Genomic DNA, 21,833 nt, shown 5'->3' on the forward strand with positions numbered 1-21,833 from the left:
GAGAGAGAAAAAACACTGAATTTAGCTTCAACCTTCAAGGAGTCCAACTGAAAAGTAGCTTCCAACAGGACAAAACCAAGGTCTCTGGAGTTTTATGAGACTAGACTGCAGAACTATTGACCTCCCCCTTTCCGCTAATTCCTGTATTTTCCCTTTAAAATAAAAGCATTTGCTTTGGAGTAAACAACTTAAAGACAGCCCCCTAATTCCACTTGAGATGAGGATCAGTACTCAAATATGGCAGAAATCAATTTAATGTGACATTACTTAAATTAAAACCTGCTGTTTTAATCTTAAATACAACAAAACTTACAAATCAATCAATACCAAGGTTTACTTCAGCTGTATTGTATTTTATTCTATAATCTAAGAAAATATTTTATGAAAAAAATACCCAAGTTTTATTTCAGCTAATATATTTTGGGGCCAGTCAAGTGAGTGGGTGGGGGAAAATCCAATACCTCATACACAAGCATAATATCAAACCACACTCCATAATAAATGGGGAAAAAACCCTGACTTTGCAGCATTGTTTATCTTTGATTTATTGATTTACAAGTCATATTGATCACCTGTCTCATATGATGACTCTAGGCAGCTCATTAATTTATTAAATGTAGATGCCACCCAACTCCCAGTGGTTTACAATTGTTAATACAAAATACAAAAATAATAATAATATATGAAACCAAAACAAGAGAAAGGCACAAAAATGGCAAAGAAAATAAACCCGGGAGAACAGAAAAAAAAAGAGGGGACATCAATTGTCCTCTCTAAAAACCTGGGCGAATAGCCAGGTCTTTAATGTCCTTTAAAATCCTAGTAGAATGGGAATCCTTCGAATTCCAGAGAATGAGACTGAGAGTATCTCATTCCAGAGGGCAGATACTGCTACAGAGAATGTGAGCTCCTGGGATCCTGATATGTTGCATTCAATCAATGGCAGCTATTCAGAAATGCACGTATATTATCCTGAAATATTTGGCTTGCAATCTAACCATATACTTTGATTAATCAGAATAAAGTCTCATTGAGTTGAAGAAGTTCAATACATAACTTTGCCATTGATTCTACAGATATTGGGACCAAACCTCATTTATTTCAATGGGCTTTCAGTCTCCGTCCAAAATATAATCATAACTTCCAAGTTATTTTGTTTTTTAAAGAAACTATCAGTTCTTAAGGGAATTTACAAAATTGTGCCTCTAAATAACAACCATCCCTTTGCCCACTATTGCTGCATAAAACACTAAACACCCTTTTAGCAACTGAAAAGTTAATTAACTCATTAGCCAGAGCTTCTGACATGGAGCTATAGGATTCTAGTGTGTGTGTGTATGTGTGTGTATTTAATAATATTAATAACTACCAGCATTCAGAGGTTTTAAAAAATGCATGCACTATGGAACCTAACCAATCAGGTTGTACGTATCTTCAAGGCTGCTACAGGTCACCAATCATTGATTACTAAATGAGTTAAAATTAAGTGTTAAAACCGCAACCAGCATAACATCTCAATGCTGGGCCTCTGGGAGTTATGCAGCTTCTTCCCTGTTTAAAAAAAAAAGGGGAGGGGAATCAAAGGAAAACTGGAAATGGAGGCAAGAGGAAAAAAAGGCTAGGGCTACTGACAGATTAACTATAGGGTAGAGGGGTCAGGTTTAGGATGGCTATGAGGTTCCCAAGAAGCCAGATTGTACCCAACAGCATGTCAATCTTGAGAACGTACCAAAAAAAAAAAAAGTTTAAATTAACTCCTGCTCTATTTTTTTTTTATAGGAAAAATTCTCTCCTCCCCTCCTCTCCCCCATCAACAAATTAGGTTTATTTTCTTGCCCTCAGAGTACTCTTAAGTCTTCCTATCCTGGCATTGGGCAGCCAACTCTAGAGCCACATAAGTCTTGTTAAAGAGGCCCGGACTTTTTCCTAGTGGTAAAGTTGAGCCAACCAGTCACAGATATATTTAGACTTATGCTGCAATTCAGATTCTCTGACTTGTTAATTTAATTCCATAAAGATGTTAAAACAAAGAAAAAAAGTAATTCGCAGCCCCAGAAAAGATGAGCTAATCTGCTTGTCGGATATTTTTAAAAACCAGGGCTGCTTTTTTAGCTTTGCCTGTTACCAGACAGCCAGTCTCTATCCCAGAGGGCTGACTTCTCAGTCTCCTTGCATACCTTTAATTATTAAATATTGTCTCTATAGAGTCTTGTTTTGAACTGTCTTAAATCTGATTCCAGATCATTAAATTTGTTTTGTTTTGTTTTGCATCATGTCAAACCCCCTCCACCTCTGCCAGGGCATTTTTACCTCCTGTAATCCCTAAAGAAAAGTGAATTTAGGATCAATAAGGAATCCCCCAATTTACAAGGTTGCAATCCTGTACCCAATTTACTTAGCAAGGAACTCTACCAAACCTATTGGCCTTAGTCCCAACACTGTAGAAATCAGAAATGTCCCTGCTCAGCCTGTGAAATCCTCAAGTGTCTAAATGCAAACAGCACAGCACACTTAACTGGCTTGAACGATTTAGCCCTCATTGTGAGTTTGCATTGAACCACAAACTGATCAGAGAACATGTGTTAGATTCACACTCACACATGTTAAACCATAAAAAACTTTAATCAACTAATGTTCTACAAATGCATCTGGCATCTCTTTATCTTGCTTGGGTAAACGTGCCCTGCCAATACAATCACGGTGATCTTGAAATATATTCCTAATCAAGCAAAAGGCTCATCGTTTTGATGGAAAATATACCTTGGAGGGGAATTACTCAAGACACACTGGTTGCCAGAACACAAATGCGCTAATCGTGCTTACTCAAACCGTAGTTTGCTATCTATGGCTATGCATTTGTCTACGTTCACACAATGCATTCACCCACTACCCAGCTAGTCAGATTTCAGCCCAAGGCTGTTGTGTGATGTCAGCACTTTTTAAGAATCACTAGGGCTCTTCATTTTCCCATGGCCAGGAAAAGAGGATCTGGTTGGGTTCTTCAAATAGGGAGGGGTCAGGACATTTAGGAAGTGGGGGGGGGAAAGGGTTTGACATCCCAGTTACTATTTCTGCTTAAGCCAAAAGGCCGATACCCGATGTTTAAAAATAAAGTTGCAGGAAATTAGCCCCATTTAACCAAGACCCACCTTGCCTCCCCGCCCCCCAAGGACATTATAAAGAAATGTGCAGTCAAATGCAGGCCTACTCATGAATAAATTACTTGGGTGGGGAGAAACCTTTGGGGAAACAAAAGCTTTAATCAGAAAAGCTTTTTCTATTGCAGAGTAATCGATACCCATTAACTCCCCAATTCTTTTTTTTTCACAAGGCTTAAATACCCCATTCACTGAAAAAAGAAAAGAAAAAAAAAGAGGAAGATAGATGCTTTTGTTCACCAAAGCTGAGGGAACACACGATTTGGGAGAAGTCCTGTCCATCACTGGCCCTTGGGAAGGGGGGGGGTGCGGGGGCTTGTCAAATTAAGCAACCAACCTACCAACCTGAGCACACAAGTCCAGGGCCAATTTCTTAGGGATCCTTCAAGGGAAACAAACCCAGCTAGGATTTCCAAACCCTCCGGCACCCCCTTTTCCTCGCCCTTCCCCGAGGTGTTGCTTGGCTGCTTGATGCTAAAAGGCGCGCGAGAGGAGGGCGAGGGCGCTCCAGTGCCCTTTGGTTGCCAAGCTCGTCCACTTTCTGCCCTTCCTTCCCGAGGCTGCTTCTCTTTTTTCTTTCTTCCCTCCTGCCCTTCCCAAAACCAGTCCGACAGGCTGGAGCGCCGGCTTCGGAGCCTCCACTCGCCCAGGCCCTGGCTTCCACCCTCCGCAAACCTCCCCCCCCCTTTCCTCCTCCCCGCCGCGTGGGAGGACTTGGAAGCCCTGCGCGCACCTCGGCCTGGAAGCGTGCAAAAGAAAAGTTTGCCTGGATTTCCCGCGGGGCAGGATTGGGAGGGAGGGAGGGAGGTTTTTTAGAGTGGGGGGGGGAGAGTTGGAGAGAGCCGGCAGGGATTAATCATTTCCGTTCCTCGGCAAAAGCCAAGCAACGGCTCTTTCTTTTTTTTCTTCCCCTTCCTCCCCTTTCCAAACTCCTCGCGAGGAAAAGCGTTGGGCAGGCCGGGAGCAAGGGGGAAAAAAAGTTTTGTTTTGTTTTTCAAAGAAGAAAGCAGGACCGGGATCGATTTTGGGGTGAGGGTGGGGGGTGGAGAAAGGAGAAGGGTTTACAATCCTATACAGGGTATAAGCCCCGTAGAGTTGAAGGGCACTTCTTCTTTCCCATTTACCAACGGCTGCGTTCTCACAACACGTTTAACCCGGTTATTGGGGGGGGAGGAGGGAAACAAACCGCTTTTCTCGAGTAATAAGGTAATTCAGGCGGGACTCTTGCAAATAAAAGCGAAGGCTAAGCCTGGCATCTTGTGGGGACGCGCGCACTCAACGGGAGATGGATAGATAGATAGATAGATAGATAGATAGATAGATAGATAGATAGACAGACAGACAGACAGACAGACAGACAGACAGACATGTAAACCAAGATATGCAGCCTAGTTCAGTGAAATCACTATTCACAGTTCACTGAACTAGGGCTGCATAATATCTTGGTTTAGGTAGGTAGAACCTGGCTAAAGAGAAATACACATAAAACCTACGAAAAAGAAAGAAATACATACATACATACATACATGATGTATATGTATATATGTGTGTGTATATATGTATATATGTGTATATATATATATATATATATATATATGTGTGTGTGTGTGTGTATATATATATATATATATATATATATATATATATATATATATATATGATGTATATATATATGATGTATATGTATATGTATATACACACACACACATATATATAATATATTTTATATATATTAAAGAATCCGATTTAAGGGTTTTATAGCAATACAGCCTACCCGGATTACGCGGATTTAAAGCGATCGCCACCGAAGACTGGCGCAAGGGAGAAGGAATTTTTTTTTAAGTTGGAAGGCTTTCTCCGTAGTCTTTGCCGGGTTTTCACGATCCTCCTCCGGGAAGGACGAGAGTTAAAATCAGGCCGGCCAGTCGGTCGGTCCCAGGCGAAATAAGCGCCCGGCCTGTCTCTCGCGGGAGCCCTGGGGCGCTCGTGGTGTCCCAGGATCTGCACAAAAAGTTGCACGGGGGGCTTCAGGGGACGCGAGGCGGATCCGAAAGATGCTACTTGGGGGGGGGGGAACCGTTATCCACCTCTAGGGATGCAACGCACCGGGCCAAAGGGAGACCCTTTACTTTTGGAGGAAGTCAAACAAGTTATTTAAATGCGTCCGGGCTGCTTTTCAAGGACGACCCCGAAGCCGCCTTGGAGCGAACGACGGCGGGGATGCGAGTGAAATCCTACACCTCCCTCTAAAATTAAAAGCCCCGCTGAGAACTTTTTAAAAAGCCTTTATTTCAGACCATCGGGGGGGGCTCCGCTGGAAACTTGTCCAGAGAGGCAGAAGAGGCCGCCAAAGTTCAAGGCCGAGGACCTCGAGAGCGCCCACCACCGCCAGGGTTGAAAAGAGGGGGGGGACCCCAAAAATAACCGAACCCCTTTTTTTTGCAACGCAGGGGGGGAAAGCGCATCCCACTTTTAAGTTCTGTATCGCACCGAGATTTGCACGCACCGTCTCCATTTTTTTTTTTTTACCAGGGTCAAAAAAAAAAAAAACAAACGGAAGCGCGGGCATCGCTTTAATACAATTAATCCAATGAAAGCAGAAAACTCAACATTTTCGGAGATCCGGTGAGGAGATCTAGCGCGCTCCTTTAAAAATAAAAAAAAAAGTACGTGCAAGCCCGGAGTAAGTCAAGGCTGATCCGATTTCCCCGGGACCTGTTTTATGAGTAAGCGACTGAACTTGCAAGGTATCCTTTTAAACTGTAGCTGGACTTCAAAGTGCTTTAGGACTTAAATTTATTAACTAAGTCAAAGCCCTACGAAATGACAAGAAAACCCCATTACCATACCAGATACACATGCCCGGGACGCAGAGCTCCTAGAAGCCCAACTACTTAACACTCCCCAAGTACAACCTGGAGGAACGTTTTTTACCTTCCAAATAGCTCGGATTAAAACTCGGGCAACCGGCCACTAAGCTCCCTTGATCTGTCCTGTGTCTCCCCTCTCCCCCTCTTAACTTCTGCATGGACGTGAATGGGAAAACCGGTAATCAAAAGCAGCAATGAGAGACACCCCCCCCCAAAAAAAAAACCAGTAGTGGGATTCAAGTAATTTAACAACCGGTTCTCTGCCCTAATGATTTCTTCCAACAACCAGTTTGCCAAACTGCTCAGAAAGTTAACCGGTTCTCCCAAAGTGGTGCGAACTGGTTGAATCCCACCACTGCCCCCCAACCCCCGTCTGATCAATGAGGACTAGCCCCGTGCCCAGCCTTTGAAAACTCTCACCTCGCAGTCTTCTTCGTACTTGACATTGTCTGCTAGTTTCCACAACATGGCGTCCAGTATTCCCCAAAATTAAAAATGTAAAAAAATAAAAATAAAAAAAATAAAAAAAGTCACAATTTCTATAAAGGAAGGATATGAACCCGAAAGGGCGGGGAGGTATAAAGCACCCCAGCCCCACAAAGTATTGGTAAATCCAAGGAAGGAGGGAGGGAGGGAGGGCGCTGGAGAAAGCACAACTCTCTCCCCAACCTTTCAAGGAGCTGCTTTCAAGACAGGCATAGATAACACAAAGTAGCGGGGAAGAGAAATTCCGCCCGAGAATTTAATAACTGAGGTTCTTTTTCCCATCCCGCCACCCTTAATGGCCACCTCATTAGAATAACTCCTCCCCGGGGGGAGGGCCCAGGAGGAGGAGGAGGAGGCTTCCCCCTGACAGGCGGCGACCCAAGTTCAGCCAATGGGGAAGCAGTTTTGGAGCTTGAGAAGCCCCGCCCTGTCCGGGCTTTTTGGAACCTTTCCAAAAGCGCACACACACGCGCGCGCGCCTGGGAAAGCGCCAGCCTGCCCCGAAGGCGGCTCACACGCATGGCTTAGCAACGGGGCGGGGGGGGGGGGAGGAGAAGCGCTTCAATTCCGCGCACAGCAACTCCGGCTGGGAGAGCTTCATGCTGCGGCGCACGCTTCCAGCTGGACCCCCGCGCGGCGAGGAAACGTTTTAACCCCTTGGAGGCGCTCCCTTGCCTGGATTTCTCTCTCCCCCCCCCCCACCACTCCACATACCCCCCCATCGGAGTTGGGGAGACGCGAAAGCCAGGCAAGAACGAAAAAAGGGGGTGAAAGAAACCACTCTCGCCGCATGCAAGAATTTCCCCTCGAAAAAGCGTATAACCTACCCAAATTGAGAGTGCAAAAGGTAGTGGGAGTTTGGTAAGGGGTGGGTGGGGGAAGATTCTTCCGATTGCATTCACACGACCCGTTGACTCGGGTCAGCGGCCGCTGCTGGTTCTCCACCTCGGTTTAGGGTTGGGGTTGTTTTTTGGGGAGGGTGGCTTGGGAATCCTAACCGTTTGGTTCCTTGAGGAGGCCAATCTGTAGGGCGAGCTCGCCATTAAATGGATGAACCCGGTTTAAGGGAGTTGTGTGTGTATGTGTGTGTGTGTCACCCCTATCCGTAGTAAAGCCGAGATTAAAACAAGGGAAACGAAGAAAAGAGACTGCGCGTTGCCTTAACTCCTAAATAAAAACCGGGAGTAGATTTACAGTCGCGCAAACTTTATCCGCAACTAAACGTTTGGCAGCCAAAGGAGAAGAGGAAGCGCCCAAGGGGAACTGGACCTAAAGCCCGAATATTTCCCCTTGGTCTTTTTTTTCTTTTCCTTTCCCCGAATTCAGCTTTTAATACTGACGCGTCTCCTAGAGAACCAGCTTGAGGAAAGGTGGGGGGGAAAAACCCTCTCCCGACACCAGCAAATCTGCCTTGCGCAGCTCGGGAGCTCTTGAACGGGGCGCTTGGACATCTTTTTGGGGCCACCCGCCGTCCCGCAAACCCTCTTTCTTTAAATCCCTTGTAAAAAAATGTAGAAAGTTAGCACCCACCCCTTTCCTAGAGGAATGAAATATTGTGGGAAATATTAAAAAGGCAGAATATTATGTTTCCCTGGATGAGAAATGGAGAAGCATGTTTTAAAGCAGTCTCCATGTTTCCAGTGTCTTTTTCCCCACTTGGAGCAGAACCCAGGAGGATATTTCTTCCAACAAAAAAGAGCAGCGCTTCCTCGCAAGTTAAGGCTATAAGCGGTGCCAGCGACCGGGGCAGCAAAGCTGGATCCACCTCTCTGATCTCTCTCTCTCTCTCTTTTTTTTTTTACTCCGGGCCCGTAAGCAGCCAGAACGGTCCGGTTCGCTCCTTTTCTCCCACAACCATCCGGCTCTGCGGATGCAAGTCTGGGGGTGTGGGGGAGGCTCCATTCTCAGCTAGGGAGAAAGGGCGCCGATCCCTGGAGAAATTCCAGAAGACCCATATTCTACACCGAAAAAAAAATTGTCGGGGGGAGGGGAGGGGAGGGGAGCCTGCCAATCGTCTGGAACTCTCCCCCTCCCCTCTCTCTCTCCAGTTCCCTCCGACGCCGTTCGCCTTTTTTATTTTGATCCTGCTCCCCAGAATGAATTAAGCTCCTCCAGGGAGAGCTCTGCAGTGCGCATAAAGCAAGCGGTAACCTTTTCCCGAAGCGGCTCGGCGATTCTAGGGACGCCCGTCGCCTGATGAAATCAATTTAATAATAATGATGATAATAATGATAATGTGTTGTCCCGATTGTAATTGGAGCCCTTGGGGCAATACTCAAAGGGCTACCCCGCTATTTAGAAATTCTAAATTTACTGGACTTGAACATTTTGACTCTACAAAAAAACCACCTTACTGGGAACAGTTTACATCCTCCAACGATACCTTAACAGTTCCTAGATCCTTGGTTAGGACTCGAGCTGTTGAGCTATTAACCAGCCTCAAAGGCTGTGAATCTCACCAAAGATTAACCAATAATAATAATACATTTTCATGCATTTTAATAAAATTGATTGGAAATGATTCACGCCAGAATCATTCTTAAGAGGTCCATTCTATAGCTTGTTTTTTCTCTAAGTAAACTCCATGAAATTTAAGAATAGAACTGCACAGGATTAGGGCATTAAGCATTTTGGGTTCCTGCATCTTCATTTTTGTTTTTTAAGCTTCAAGAGGAGGAGGGAATTGTAGTATTAAGAGCTATTATTGAATGGATCCATGGTTAACTTAGCCATGGTTTATTAAAATTAATCACCCAAGATAACCAAAACATTGGCAGGGCTCTTCAAAGGAGGGAATTGTAGTATTTGAGTTGGCTCACAAGCGATTCTCAAGCTTCCTTTTTGACACACCACCTTCCAAGAAAAAGGGGCAGCGAGCGGCCGAAAGGAAAAACCAGACCTGGTCGGGAAAGCCTGCCCTGTTTTTACAGTATGGTATATTCTTTGTTATTGTTGCAGAATCGTCTTCACTCGTTGGGAATAAATACATAAACTGAAAAGGCCGTTATCTCTACATGGGTCTCTCGCCTTCCTCGCCAATCTAGCTAAAAAAACCTCCGACCATTGATGGAATGAATGGCAAGAGTTCGGTGTCCCGTTGCAATCAATACGCCGTCAAGAGAGCCTTGGCTAAGTAAGTTGCTCTGGCTTTAGGATCTTCGTTACCAAGTGAGATCCTCCCTGAGTCCCCAAAAGGAAGGGGGGGAACCTGCCCCCCCCCCCGCCCACTCGATCCTCATTTCAGGTCCACAGCCGGAATATTCCCAACCATAGGGAAGAGAGTGCTGGGATTTACAAAAAACAATTCTGCCTGGTGTGGAGGCAACCAAGTCCAGATGTAGTTGCTCTCCCCAACCTATGACTCTACCTACCTGTCTGTCTGTCTATCTATCTATCTATCAATCAATCAAAATAGTGAGGCAAGGCATTTTCTTGACCCAGTTTTGTCATCTGTAAAAAAAATAGGAGGAGAGCCCATCCTTTTGACCTCTAGAAGCTTTCAACAAAAATAATGGAGCCATAAAATGCAGGGAGAACCGGCAGGTTGGTTGCTCAAGTTTTGCCTGCATTTATTTGTCTTTAAAAAAAAATAGCAACACACAAACACACACTTCTCTGCAAGCAGTGCAAAGTAGATTTCCTTGGAAGGGAGTTTGCACTGAAATCAGTGGAAATAGATTAAGAAAGTCATTTCTCCATCCTGGGGAAAAATTTTTTAAAAAAACAACCACTTTCCATTGAAAAATTTATAGGCACACACACACACACACACACATATACAGATACTGCCGTTTTCTTTTGGTAGAGAGGAAAAGGAGTGCACTTTGGATTAGATTTGTCGTCCTAAATGTTGCAAGCTTTGTGGGCTGAGATCCAGATAAAGTTACTCACTTCTCACCACTTCAGCAAGTGCTTGGAATTGAGGGTTGAGGAAGGAAGTTTTATTATACCTGACTTTAGAGGGAATATGAAGGATCAGGATTGCTTCCATGGAAGTTACATACAAAAAGAGTTAAATTTTGTCTGGGTCAAACTTGCTTTCTTTTTTTAAAAAAAATTACTAGGCAACATGTAAAAGGATTTCCTTGTGTTTTCAAAGCAATTCTGTACAAGTTCCCCGCTGGTTTACAGATTTGATGCTAACATCAGGAAGAATCTGGTAGCGTCTTCAACAAATGTTATATGTGAAAGCTTATGCATTTTAATAAAATTGGTTGGAAATGATTCATGCCAGAATCATTCTTAGAGGTCCATTCTAGAGCTTGTTTTCTCTGAGTAAACTCCATGAAATTTAAGAACAGAACTGCACAGCATTAGGGCATTAAGCATTTGAGGTTCCTGCATCTTCATTTTTGTTTTTTAAGCTTCAAGGGAAGGAGGGAATTGTAGTATTAAGAGCTATTATTGAATTATGCTCTATGGATCCATGGTTAACTTAGCCATGGTTTATTAAAATTAATCACCCAAGATAACCAAAACATTGGCAGGGCTCTTCAAAAGAGTCTAAGCTAAAATCAGGGTTAGTTGATGGTTTAGCATGCTGCAAGCAAACCATATAACATACAAGCCATCACTTGGTTTATGCCTTCAGGCATAGCATCTTATGACAATGCTGAGAATGGCCTTTTGCTAAACCAGAATTAGGGATTGAGCATAATGTGTGAAACTGCCCACTGCATACCACACTTCCGTAAACCCCATCACAATCCTACATGATTGCCTAGTGACTTCAAACGTGTTTTTTTCCCCAGATCTCTTTCTGGGGAGGCTCTTTGCAGGAACTCCAAACCTGTTTCATTAACATTGATGGCGTCACTCCACTTCCCCTGTTTATTAAACATGTCACCGGCCAAAAATATTGCTTCTTCCCGAAGCAGTGGAAGATAAGATGGAGAGCAGGAAAGTTGAAAAGTACCCCACTCCATCCCATTTTCAAAATGACCCAGGTGAAAAGCTCAGAGAAGGTGCAACTGACCAGGTTTAAAAAAAAAAGGAGGGGGGAAGAGACTGAACTAATCAGCCAGCAATTAAACCCAGCCCTGTTATCTCTCAATCTGGCATGCAGGTGCTGATTCATAGCACTGGCTGAGGCCCTGGTGGAGCAAAAGAATCTGCATTTACCACAAAAGGGGGGGGGGGAAGAGTCACCCTCCCCTTGCAAGCACTTGGCGTCATTAAGACGAGGCATCTCAATAAGAAAAAGAGACAGCTCACCTTAACATTCCTCTATAGGAGAAAAACCATTATTTTCCCAACTGCTATTTGAAAGAAGAAGGGGGGGGGAAAGCCACTTGCTGTAGAACTGATTTAATTATTCTGGCAGAATGGCTGACCTCTGAGAAAACTCTGTGCTGCCATTTTTACAAAGATTTTTCCCAAAGGTCAGAAAGTCCACCGTCTTACTGAAATATAAAACAGACATATCTAGCCATTGCTCAGGCTTTCCTGAAAAGTTTTCTTGCAAGCCTTATTCATATTTTTTTTAAAAAAAAAAAAAATTAGCATGCCTTTCCTGAAACTGATGAAATAAGATTAGCGCTAAAGCTTTTGGGGGCATTTTAAATAAATCCCATTTATTTCATGAGAAATTTGAGGTGACAAATATACTTGCTGAAAAGCAAACCTCACTCCCATGGGCAGTCAAATACGCTGTGCCGTAAAAACTTCTGTGGGTCTATCTCTTCTTTTACGAACTGCCTTGAAGAAACCATCAATATTGGTTTGGTTTGTGAAAAAGGATTTTAAAAAAGGATTTATGTGCAGAAAATAACAATGTTTTTGGGCCAACAGGGAATGTGTCCACATAAATGAGGTTAAGATCAGAATTTAAGACCTTCACACTCTCTGGTTTACCAATATGAAATTAGTTAAAAATCAAGGCAGTTTTCAAAATTGGAAACACTGCTTATGCACCAAGACAAATTCCTTGGGTGTCCAATCACACTTGGCTAATAAAAAAATTCTATTCTATTCTATTCTATTCTGATCAAAATTTGAGTGCCTATGCTACACACATTTACTATGAAGGAAATCCTACCTGTTTAATCTTCCCTTAACCCTAAGAAGAGGTGTAAAGGTTTGGAAGCCTACAAACCATATTGGCTTAAAAAATAAACACACTCCAAGCACAATGATGCTTACCCCCAAGTAAGCATTGCAGTTGCACAATTCAGAATTGCTTCAACAGTGAGATGGGTAACATTAATAAATAAAATTACTGTGGCCATAAGCCTGAGGCAAAGATATTTGATATGAACATTCAAAGCCCTGTACCGGTAGTATAATACATTCCACTGAGAATCAATTTCAAACTTTTTGGGAATCAACCAGTTCTTTGTAGGACAAATGTATCCCATTATTAAAAGGAGCCACGATTTATAAATTTTCTGGATTTGTAAAACCCACCAAAGTACAAGCTAACCACAGCCTTGGGTTTGTACAATATAACAGGATGAAATTTATAAACCATGTTTACCCGGCTCAGTTAAAGAACTAGTGGTTTAGGACTATTATGAACACCAAAAAATCAGTTTATCTTATGTATGGTGTATTCTGCAAACACACACAAAATGGATCGATTCAGGTGCCACTTACACAGGCTGTGTCTACATAAAGAGGAAATGCAACAAATGAAAATGGGGGGAGATGTGGAGAGAACATTTTCATAGATTTATAGAGAATATTAATACCTGAGCATACTCTGCAAACTTATACAACTTCCAGTGGTTATTAACTTTGGACCAATGGATGTTCAAATCTTGACCCCTTCCACTTCAAGCAACCCTTTTCCTTTAACTCTTTGCTTATATCTTCCTTTGCTCCTTTGACTTATTCTAAAAATACCCAGTCGATTGATTGATGGAATTAGCCCAAACTGTCCACCTTCTATTCATGTTTAGGAACTAGTTAAGCAGGAGCATTTCAGATAAAAAAAAGAGAGAGAATGGTATAAAGGATTTGTCTGCTTCCAGAGATTAATCACCTATATTCTGTACAATGGTGTCATTCTCAGGCTTAACACATTTACTCTTAAGTATCTGCTTAAACATTTGAGATAGCACCAGCCATACAGAACACTGCAGGCAAAGAAAGGGGTGGGAGAAAAATTCTTGGAAAACTGCAATTGTCCTCCAGAACAAACTTTTCATTGGATTGTAGCCTTTCCTATAGAGATCTTGTGGAATTCAGGCACTTATATAAAAGTCAAAGGCCTTCGCACTGCAAAAAGTTTGACTTGTTTTAAAACTTCCATTTTTGAGAACTTCATAATTACAATGTGGTATCAATGCAGCTGTAAATCTATGTTTTATGCAGAGATTTATGCTATTGCTAACACACTTTTTTCTGGAACACATAATGAAGTAAGTTTTTGTTTTTTTTACATTGGGCTTGAGCCATTAACCCTACTTTACAAACCATAATCCTGGCTGGATTAACTGTGTGATAAACTAAAATCGATGAATTCTATTGGCATTAACCAGGTCAGTAATGAGTTTGCCGGTCCCAAGAAAAAAATTGTACAATTCTCAAACCCTGAAAATATTGAGAAATGAGCAAATTCTTGACAATATGCCATAAAAGTGGGACAGAACATTTTTTAAAGTATGTTTTTCGTTCTTATTTTTGCTCTGTGGAAGAGCACAAATTGGAGAGTGGTTAAGAGAAACAGTAAACTATACTGAGGAGGTTGTTAACTTTAAGCTAAAGATTTAGCTAAAGTTAGCAACCTTTAACTTTAAGAGAATTGTACTTCATTTGCAAACAGGTAGAAGTGGGGAGGGCACATTAAACCTCCAGTTTTTCATGAAGGCTAGGAGCAATCATTTCTGCCTATCCCCGGGCTCTGCCGATGTCCGAAATCACAATTTTCATCATTCCCCCCCAGCCATCCTGAAGGCGCAAAGAAAGCATGAAGAAGAGATCGCTACTTACTTCGGGCCCCTTCCTCATGCACATTTCTCTAACCTTCCTCAACTGCTTAAAGTCAACCCTTGTGGTTCAGAAACAATCCCAGGGCTACTTTCATCCACCTTAATTCTAAAGGGTGATATGCTGCTTTCAGCGGAATTCCTCCCCAAAACCCAAATGGAACAGAATGACCATAAGAAGAAGAAGAAAAACCGCTTCCTTTATCTCTGGCCAGGAAGTTCCAGTCACTCCTTGTCAGCAGGTGAATGTTGGGCTGTTCTTCAAAAAAAAAAATCACAGTGGAAAGACAGGTAGAAAATTCCCCTGCCCATTTTGACCTCAGGGGCCCCACCAACTTCCAGGAGAGCTCAACCACAAATGAGCCAACTTTTAGCCTACCATGTTATTCGACCTCCGGCTGACTTTAGGGTTAGGGTTTCCTGCAAATCCAGAAACTTGAGTTCTGGTGCAACCAACCATGGCTAAAACATATCCCGAGAATACATCTTTTTGCCCCTTACCTAAATTACCTCGTATTTTCAAATTGGGGTACTTGATGGAGAACAGCAAAGGGTTGGAAAGCTGATGATTTAAAAAAACAAAATAGCCAATAAAATCCTGACTAAGTTGATACGTGTTTTACAGTACCGTTTGTTGAGTTTGCACAATACCAAAAATAACAAAAAACAGTTCACCCAACAAGCTAAATTACTTCCCCCCCCATCCTCCCAAAATGGAAACGAGTTAAAATAAACTCTTCCGACATTACCTGTCCTATGAACGCAGCCCCTTAAAGGGGCAAAAAAAAAAACCGCACTGCCTTTTTTGTTCAAATATTATTTACGCATAGGTGTTGGCCGTAAGTGCGCCAAGATGGAAAGAGGAAGGGAGCCTAGAGATCTTGCCCCGGGGTTCAGAACGTGAGAAGACCGTCCAGCCTCGATCGCCCCTCAACTGCAATCAGAGAATCCCCCTGGCTTTCTTTTCTTTTCTTTTCTTTTCTTTTTTTTTAGGCCGATCGGAGCTGTCAGCCCCACGGAATTGCTGAGCTCAGCTGAATCAAGTTGCTCTGGAAAATGAGCGGCGCAAAGCCAAAAAGCTCTTGGGTCTCCCTTCGCCAGATTCCAGCAGTTCTGGCTGGACGCGGTTGGAGATCGCAAACCACCATCACCCCTTCTCCAGCCCCCCCTCCCCATCCCCCCAACAAGCTCGCAGGTGGCTTGGATCCCTCCCGGCTCCTGTTATTGCAGCCCATGTGAAATTTTTTAACTTCCAATCTTCAGGGGCGAGTTTCGTGGTTTGCCTTGAGGGGCTCCACTTAAGGGACTGACAGGCTACCCTGCCTTCTAATAGCACCCGTTTGTCTTTGCTGTAGAGAGCTGGGAAAAGCAAGCGCGGGCTCTCTCGCACTTGAGGCAGACGGAGCCTCCGGTTCAGGAGTTTCCAAAGGAGTTAAAGGTTACTCTTAGGAGTAAAAAAGTGTGCGGCGGGCAGAGGGCTGGGGAGCCACCGGGGGGGGGGGGGGCGCCTTGTCCAACCATCATCAGCGGCTGGCTCCGAAAGGAATCACTCCCCCCCCCTTCCTCTTCCCTCTCCGTCGCTATACGAGGACCGCACCGGGGCATAGGCAGAGTTTCTCTCCCCACGCACCCACCCACGCCGAGACGGTGCGGGATTCCCTTCCTGGCAACCAGGCGGCGGGGGAATCCCACCTCCAGCCCCCTCGACGTTCCGCCACGTGCTCGCGAAGCTCCGGAGGAGAAGTTGCGAAAAAGACTTCGCCTTGGAAGCAGAGAAGCTCCGCCAACAGCGTTTTAAGCCTTCCCCGGAGCTTGGCAAGAGGAGAGCGCCAGGGGGGCTCCGCAGGGCAAGCGGGGGGGGGTCCCCACGATCAACCGTCCTCCTCCTCCTCCTCCCTCTCTCTCTCTCTCTCTCTCTCCAGCAATACGTTCTCCTCCTCCTCCTCCCTTCTTCTCCTTCTCCTTCTCCTTCTCCTTTTTCTAGGGGAAAAGCAAGCGGCCCTACCTGCCAGTCGATTCTCCCCAGGAGAGCCATGAGCCGCCGAGGGGTGGGAGGGGGGGAGGCTTGACGAAGGGAACGGAGCCGGCGGGGGAGGGGACTGGAAGGCCAAGCAGCGGCAGCAGCTACTACTTTTAACTGGAGTCCCGGCCAAAGCGCTGCTCCACCTGGGCTCAGAGGGTGAGCCAAGAGAGCCCCCGCGCCTGCGCAGAAAAGAGCTGCTCGGCCTCTCTAAGGTTTGCAGCCGCCGCCTCCTCCTCCTCCTCCTCCTCCTCCTCCCCTCCCGGTTGAAGCGCCGAGCGTCTTCTGGCTGGCTGGCGCGAGCGGCTACCTGGCGCGCGGAGCAGGTTCTTCTTTCTCTCGCCTCCTCCCTCTTCTTTTCTCTTTCTTTCTTTCTTTTTTAAAGAGGGAAAGCCCCCCCTCTCCCCCGCCTAGGGGCTTCCCTTTTTTTTCTGGGAGGGGCGCTGCTCGGAGTTTGAAAAGCTTCAGGGAGGGGAGATCGGAACAGAACCACAGGGTTGGAAGGGGCCTTGTAAGGTCATCTAGTCCAACCCTCCTCTCCCGCCCAAGCAGGAGACCCTTACCTCCACTGTTCCTGACAGATGGCCGTCCTGTCTCTCCCTTAAAAGCCTCCGGTGATGAAGCTCCCACAACTTCGGAAGGCAACTTCTCTTCCGTTGCTCTCACGGTCCGAAAATGTCTATTTCTAGGTGGAATTTCTCTCCTTGATCACTTTTGCGAGATCGTCTTGCAGGTTCCGCTGCGTGGAAGTTCCACCCGCAACGCGCTTCTTTTTTATATACCCTGCTCAAAAAAAAATAAAGGGAACACAAGCAGAAGACATCCGAGATCTGAATGAATGAAATAGCCTTATTAAATACTTTGTTCGTTACATACAGTAGTTTTGTGTTCTCTTTAGTTGTTTGAGCAGTGTATAAACTACTGTATGTAAAGAACAAAATACTTAATAAGGCTATTTCATTCATTCATTCTGCTTGTGTTCCCTTTATTTTTTTGAGCAGTATATCTATATATATTTTTTATTGTGGTTTTTCTTTTCCATAACTCTATTACACAGTCAAAACAATGTCGTTTTTATATACTTTGGATTAACAGTTCATGTAATATATACATTATATACATATATATACATCCTCAACTTCCTTGTGTATATATTACCTATTTTTGTTTCTGTTCTGTTGCAAAGCACTTCTATTCTCCCCTCCCCCACGACCCCCCCCAACGAGCTACCAACTTTTCCCTTTTCCCACAGGAGCGCTTGCTCGAGTTTCCCGCTTTCCAAATTTGGAAGTCTGGTTGCTTCACCAGTTGGATTGCTGCCTCTTTGCTGACCTTCCTGCTTATGGATCTGGAGGTGGTTAAAATAAACCACAACATAGAGAGGGGCGGTAAAAAAAAAAATCTCTCCATCGTTAAACATCGGTATTTTTATTATTCCGCATTCTATTTCTATCCCGTCTTTCTATTCAGGTAGGTAGTCCTGGGGAACTGATCAAAATAAAAATAAGAGTATAAAAAGTCGAAAAGAATTCCTTTTTCAAGAAAGTGGCATTGCCAGCTCAGAACAAAAATCCTATAAAATTATTCGGCTTGGGACCAAGCAAAATTCCTGCCTAGGAGTTTTACCATTTTTAAAATAAAAATTAGAGGGAAATAACATGAATGGAGTAACTTCAGTCACCAGAGGCTGACTGGTTTTTGCATTATATTTGTAAAATATCCCTTCATGAGTTTGTTGGTGGACAACATGAGGGTGCATGTCACTTCAAGCTAAAATGCCCTTTTATGTTCCTTGATTTCAAAGACTGAGGAAGAGGCCTGATCCAGGGCAAATTTAGTTACTAGAGATTGCTCTAGGTTGATTGTCCAGTGATTAATTGACATTTTTGGCAATCTTATATATCAGTGGTTCTCCACCAGGGTGTTATGGTGCCCAAATGCACCATGGGCTTCTTTCGAATGTGCCACGAGATTTCTGTCTACATTATTTTTTCATTTTCTTTTTATATTCTCTCAATACATTCAATTTTTAAAACATGGTATAATTTTCCCTTGTGCCATGTTTTTTACAAGTCTTAAAATATATGTATATAATCAACAGCACTACGAAGCAGTAGTCTAAGTGCTATTGTGATCTCCTGCTGGGGGTTGGACTAAATGACCTTACAAGGACCCTTCCAACTCTGTTGTTCTGTTCCGATCTCCTTTCCCTGAAGCTTTTCAAACCTCCAGCAGTGCCCCTCCCAGAAAATCAATATTTTTTTTTTCTGGTTTGCCACAGAACTACTTTCAGCATTGTGTTGGATTGAAAAAGGTTGTGAACCACACAAGGAGGCTTACTTCAAATGGCACACAATTGAATCTGAATGCTCCAATTTCAGTGGAAGAGAACAGCTTTGTAACTTTTTTTCAGAAAAAGCCCAAGCCTAAGTCTAAATTCAAAAGAGGCTAGAGTTCCATCCAACTCATGTTGTCCAGATGCAATAGGACTTTTTAAAGTACCTGTTCTTAAGACAATATGCAACATTGTTTTGCAATTCCAAGATGCTCCTACATATTTAACAAAGAGGACTGTAGCAAGAAAGAACTGCCCTCATTAATCCAATTCAATATTTTGAGATAGATATGCCTCATGATGCTCATAGAAGTTTAAGATCTCTGAGCAAACACTCAGGCCTTTGCTGATAAGTGAATCTACTCCATGGCTGAGTTTAGACCAGGGGTCTGCAACCTTAAGCACTCAGAGAGCCATTTGGACCCATTTCCCACAGAAAAGAAAACACTGGAAGCCACAAAAACCCTTCCCATGCCTGACTATTTCTTGAGCGGCCACAAAACTAGCATATGTAGTTAAATAAAACGTTCTGTTTTCTTCTGATACTTTTCTTTTTTTGGATGTATCCAAGGTAGGTTGGCCTACCAGAGGTTGAAAAGCTCAATAAATCGCGTGCCGGTGGGTGTCACACATTGGCAGTTGCGACGCATATTTTGAGTGGCAGGGAGCCGCAGCAGAGGGGTGAAAGAGCCACATGCGGCTCCAGAGCCGCAGGTTGCTGACCCCTGGTTTAGACAATATGCTAAATCCTAAATCTGGGTTAAGGAAGAACAGTTTAGTTAACCTAACATGATTTGTTCAATGCAAGTAAATTGTACCATAGCTTAGTATGATTTGCTGTATATTCATACTTTCAATTTATGTTTGCAGCTCTGCAGGAGGTCAAAACAGCACACCCAATCTTTTCACTTTTTCTTCCCAACCTTAGCGATATGCAGAAGCTGTTCATCAAGAATGAACTAGGGAACTCTAGAACTTTTTGCTTCCCTCCACACCATGCCATTCTGGGGATGGATGGGCAGTCCCAGCACTTCCTGAAAAACCTCTGAAACAGAAACATATTCTGGGATAATCCAGCCTCCAAGCAAGCATGCTTCCGGTAAAATATTATGTCCAAACCACAGAGAAACATCTCTAATTTGGAAGATTTGATTCTGGAAACTACCAGGTTTCCCTCGCTTCCAGTGGCATGGCCTGGGAGGAAACCCAAACCTTCAAATGTCTCCAGAACTACCCATTGCTAGATGAACATATTCTGCACATAGCTAGATACCACATCTGAGAGCAAGGTTCAAGTTGAAAGATCTACTTGGACTCAATCCAACCTCCTATCACTTACATATGCTGCCCACCCCCCCATTTATTTATTTATTAAGTGCCTTTGAGTCAATCTTGACTCCAGACCAGGAGTGAAATCCAGCAGGTTCTGACAGGTTCTGGAGAACCAGTAGTGGAAATTTTGAGCAGTTCAGAGAACCGGCAAATACCACCTCTGGCTGGCCCAAGTGGGGTGGGAATGGGGATTTTGCAATACCCTTCCCCTGCCACGCCCACCAAGCCACACCACACCCACCAAGCCATGCCACACCCACAGAACCAGTAGTAAAAAAATTTGGATTTCACCACTGCTCCAGACAACTGTGTGGATAAGTCCCTGCAGTTTTCTTAACAAAATTTCAGAAGTGGTTTGCCATTGCCTTCCTTTCTAGGGCTGAGAGTCAGTGACTGGCCCAAAGTCACCCAATAAAGTTTTTCATGTCTAAGGCAGCACTAGAACTCATGGTCTGCCAGTTTCAAGCCTAGTGCCTTAACTACTATCCCAAACTGGCTCTCTCTTTCTCACCCGACCCCCATTCTGAACCCTGAAGTACCCAATATTCACCTACTCTCAGGTGGAGGAGATTATTCATTGTGACCTCTACAGCCCCCTTTAAGACGAGACCAGGGGAAATTATTAATGGAAGATGAAGTCAAGGGCTTCTGAATCTTGAAAAACTGAATGACCTCTTTGCAGATGTGCTTCCAACCATTGGCAACCAAGTTGCTATTTTTTGCTCTGCTGTCATTTAACCTTAGAAAGAAATTCTTACGTCTTGTCTTTATTGTGTTGTAACTTTCTGACATCTAATATTTCCATTACTCTAGTTTATTATTTCATTGTTTTATTGTTATTTTACTGTATTTTATGGCATTCCTATTTTATGACTGCTGTTACAATAATAAATGTATTTACTTACTTGAACAGCTTCTGAAAGAGTTGACAAGTGAAGGAGACTCTGTGAGTATCAAAGCCTGTTAGGGATACCACACCTGCTATACTTACACACACATACACACACACACACCTCCCTGACTTCTTATGTACCTAGTCACAGGTGCTCATGACATTTTTTACTATGATATAGATCATTATTTTTTGTTACTTACTTCCAAATAAGACCAATAGCTAAACAATGGAGCCCTCTTTGATCAAGATCAATACATCCTGAGATTAAAATTAGCCAGTTGCTTAATTAATAGGAATCTTTCCATACAAAGGTAGATTTGCTTTTTCATTTGCAAACAAATCATTAATTGCATGGCTAATGAAGATAATGTAAGGTTTACATCAAGAGCTTCTTGATGTTTTAAGAGGGCGAATTCCTTATTTTTCTTTTTATGAGTCTTTTATACCATTTCAGTTCTGACTGTAAGTATTCACTCAATAATGGATAATCAGTTACAATAAGTTCAACTCACAGTAGAATTCATGACATCGTATCCCCCTCAGACAACAGTTCATTAAAGGACTTCCAGAGTAACTATGTTTTAGCAAACAAAATGTGTTTTGGATCTCAGGTTAATTTAATACATTAGATTTACTCAGGTTAATTTAATCTATTACTTGGGTATGGGAATATTTGTTGATCATATTTGAATTGGAAGGTGACCCCTTTCGTCTAGACTTTTCAGTACTAATGGCTCTCTGCTGGATTAATGAATATCATTTGGGGATTTAGAACTGTACTCCAAATCTGGCCTTTTTCAACGATGTGT

At 43.4% G+C, this 21,833-nt stretch overlaps 1 protein-coding gene and 2 long non-coding RNA genes across 6 annotated transcripts in view; 2 read left to right on the plus strand and 1 right to left on the minus strand.

Annotated features, from left to right (window-relative positions):
* TFAP2C (transcription factor AP-2 gamma) overlaps positions 1-16,646 on the minus strand; it is a 36,770-nt gene extending 20,124 nt beyond the window's left edge. For 2 of the 4 annotated variants that reach the window (XM_034433070.2, XM_034433068.2), the window contains exon 1: positions 6,449-6,828. In XM_034433070.2, coding sequence (XP_034288961.1) covers positions 6,449-6,496 — 48 coding nt within the window. In that variant the 5' untranslated portion in view covers positions 6,497-6,828. Of the gene's footprint in view, positions 1-6,448; positions 6,829-16,447 lie in introns of those variants that run through there. The other 2 variants (XM_087889078.1, XM_034433069.3) reach the window with 2 other exon arrangements.
* Positions 7,086-10,738, plus strand: LOC148114508 (uncharacterized). Its single transcript, XR_015732975.1, has 2 exons — positions 7,086-7,361; positions 9,473-10,738. It is a non-coding gene; the product is annotated as an uncharacterized LOC148114508 (long non-coding RNA).
* Positions 16,647-17,714: 1,068 nt separating the features above from the next.
* Positions 17,715-21,039, plus strand: LOC148114509 (uncharacterized). The gene is made up of 2 exons (XR_015732976.1): positions 17,715-17,932; positions 19,668-21,039. It is a non-coding gene; the product is annotated as an uncharacterized LOC148114509 (long non-coding RNA).
* Positions 21,040-21,833: the final 794 nt, after the last annotated feature.

The sequence above is a fragment of the Pantherophis guttatus genome, chromosome 3 (assembly GCF_059756535.1).
Source record: "Pantherophis guttatus breed Tessera chromosome 3, ASM5975653v1, whole genome shotgun sequence".
NCBI classification, from domain to species: domain Eukaryota; kingdom Metazoa; phylum Chordata; class Lepidosauria; order Squamata; family Colubridae; genus Pantherophis; species Pantherophis guttatus.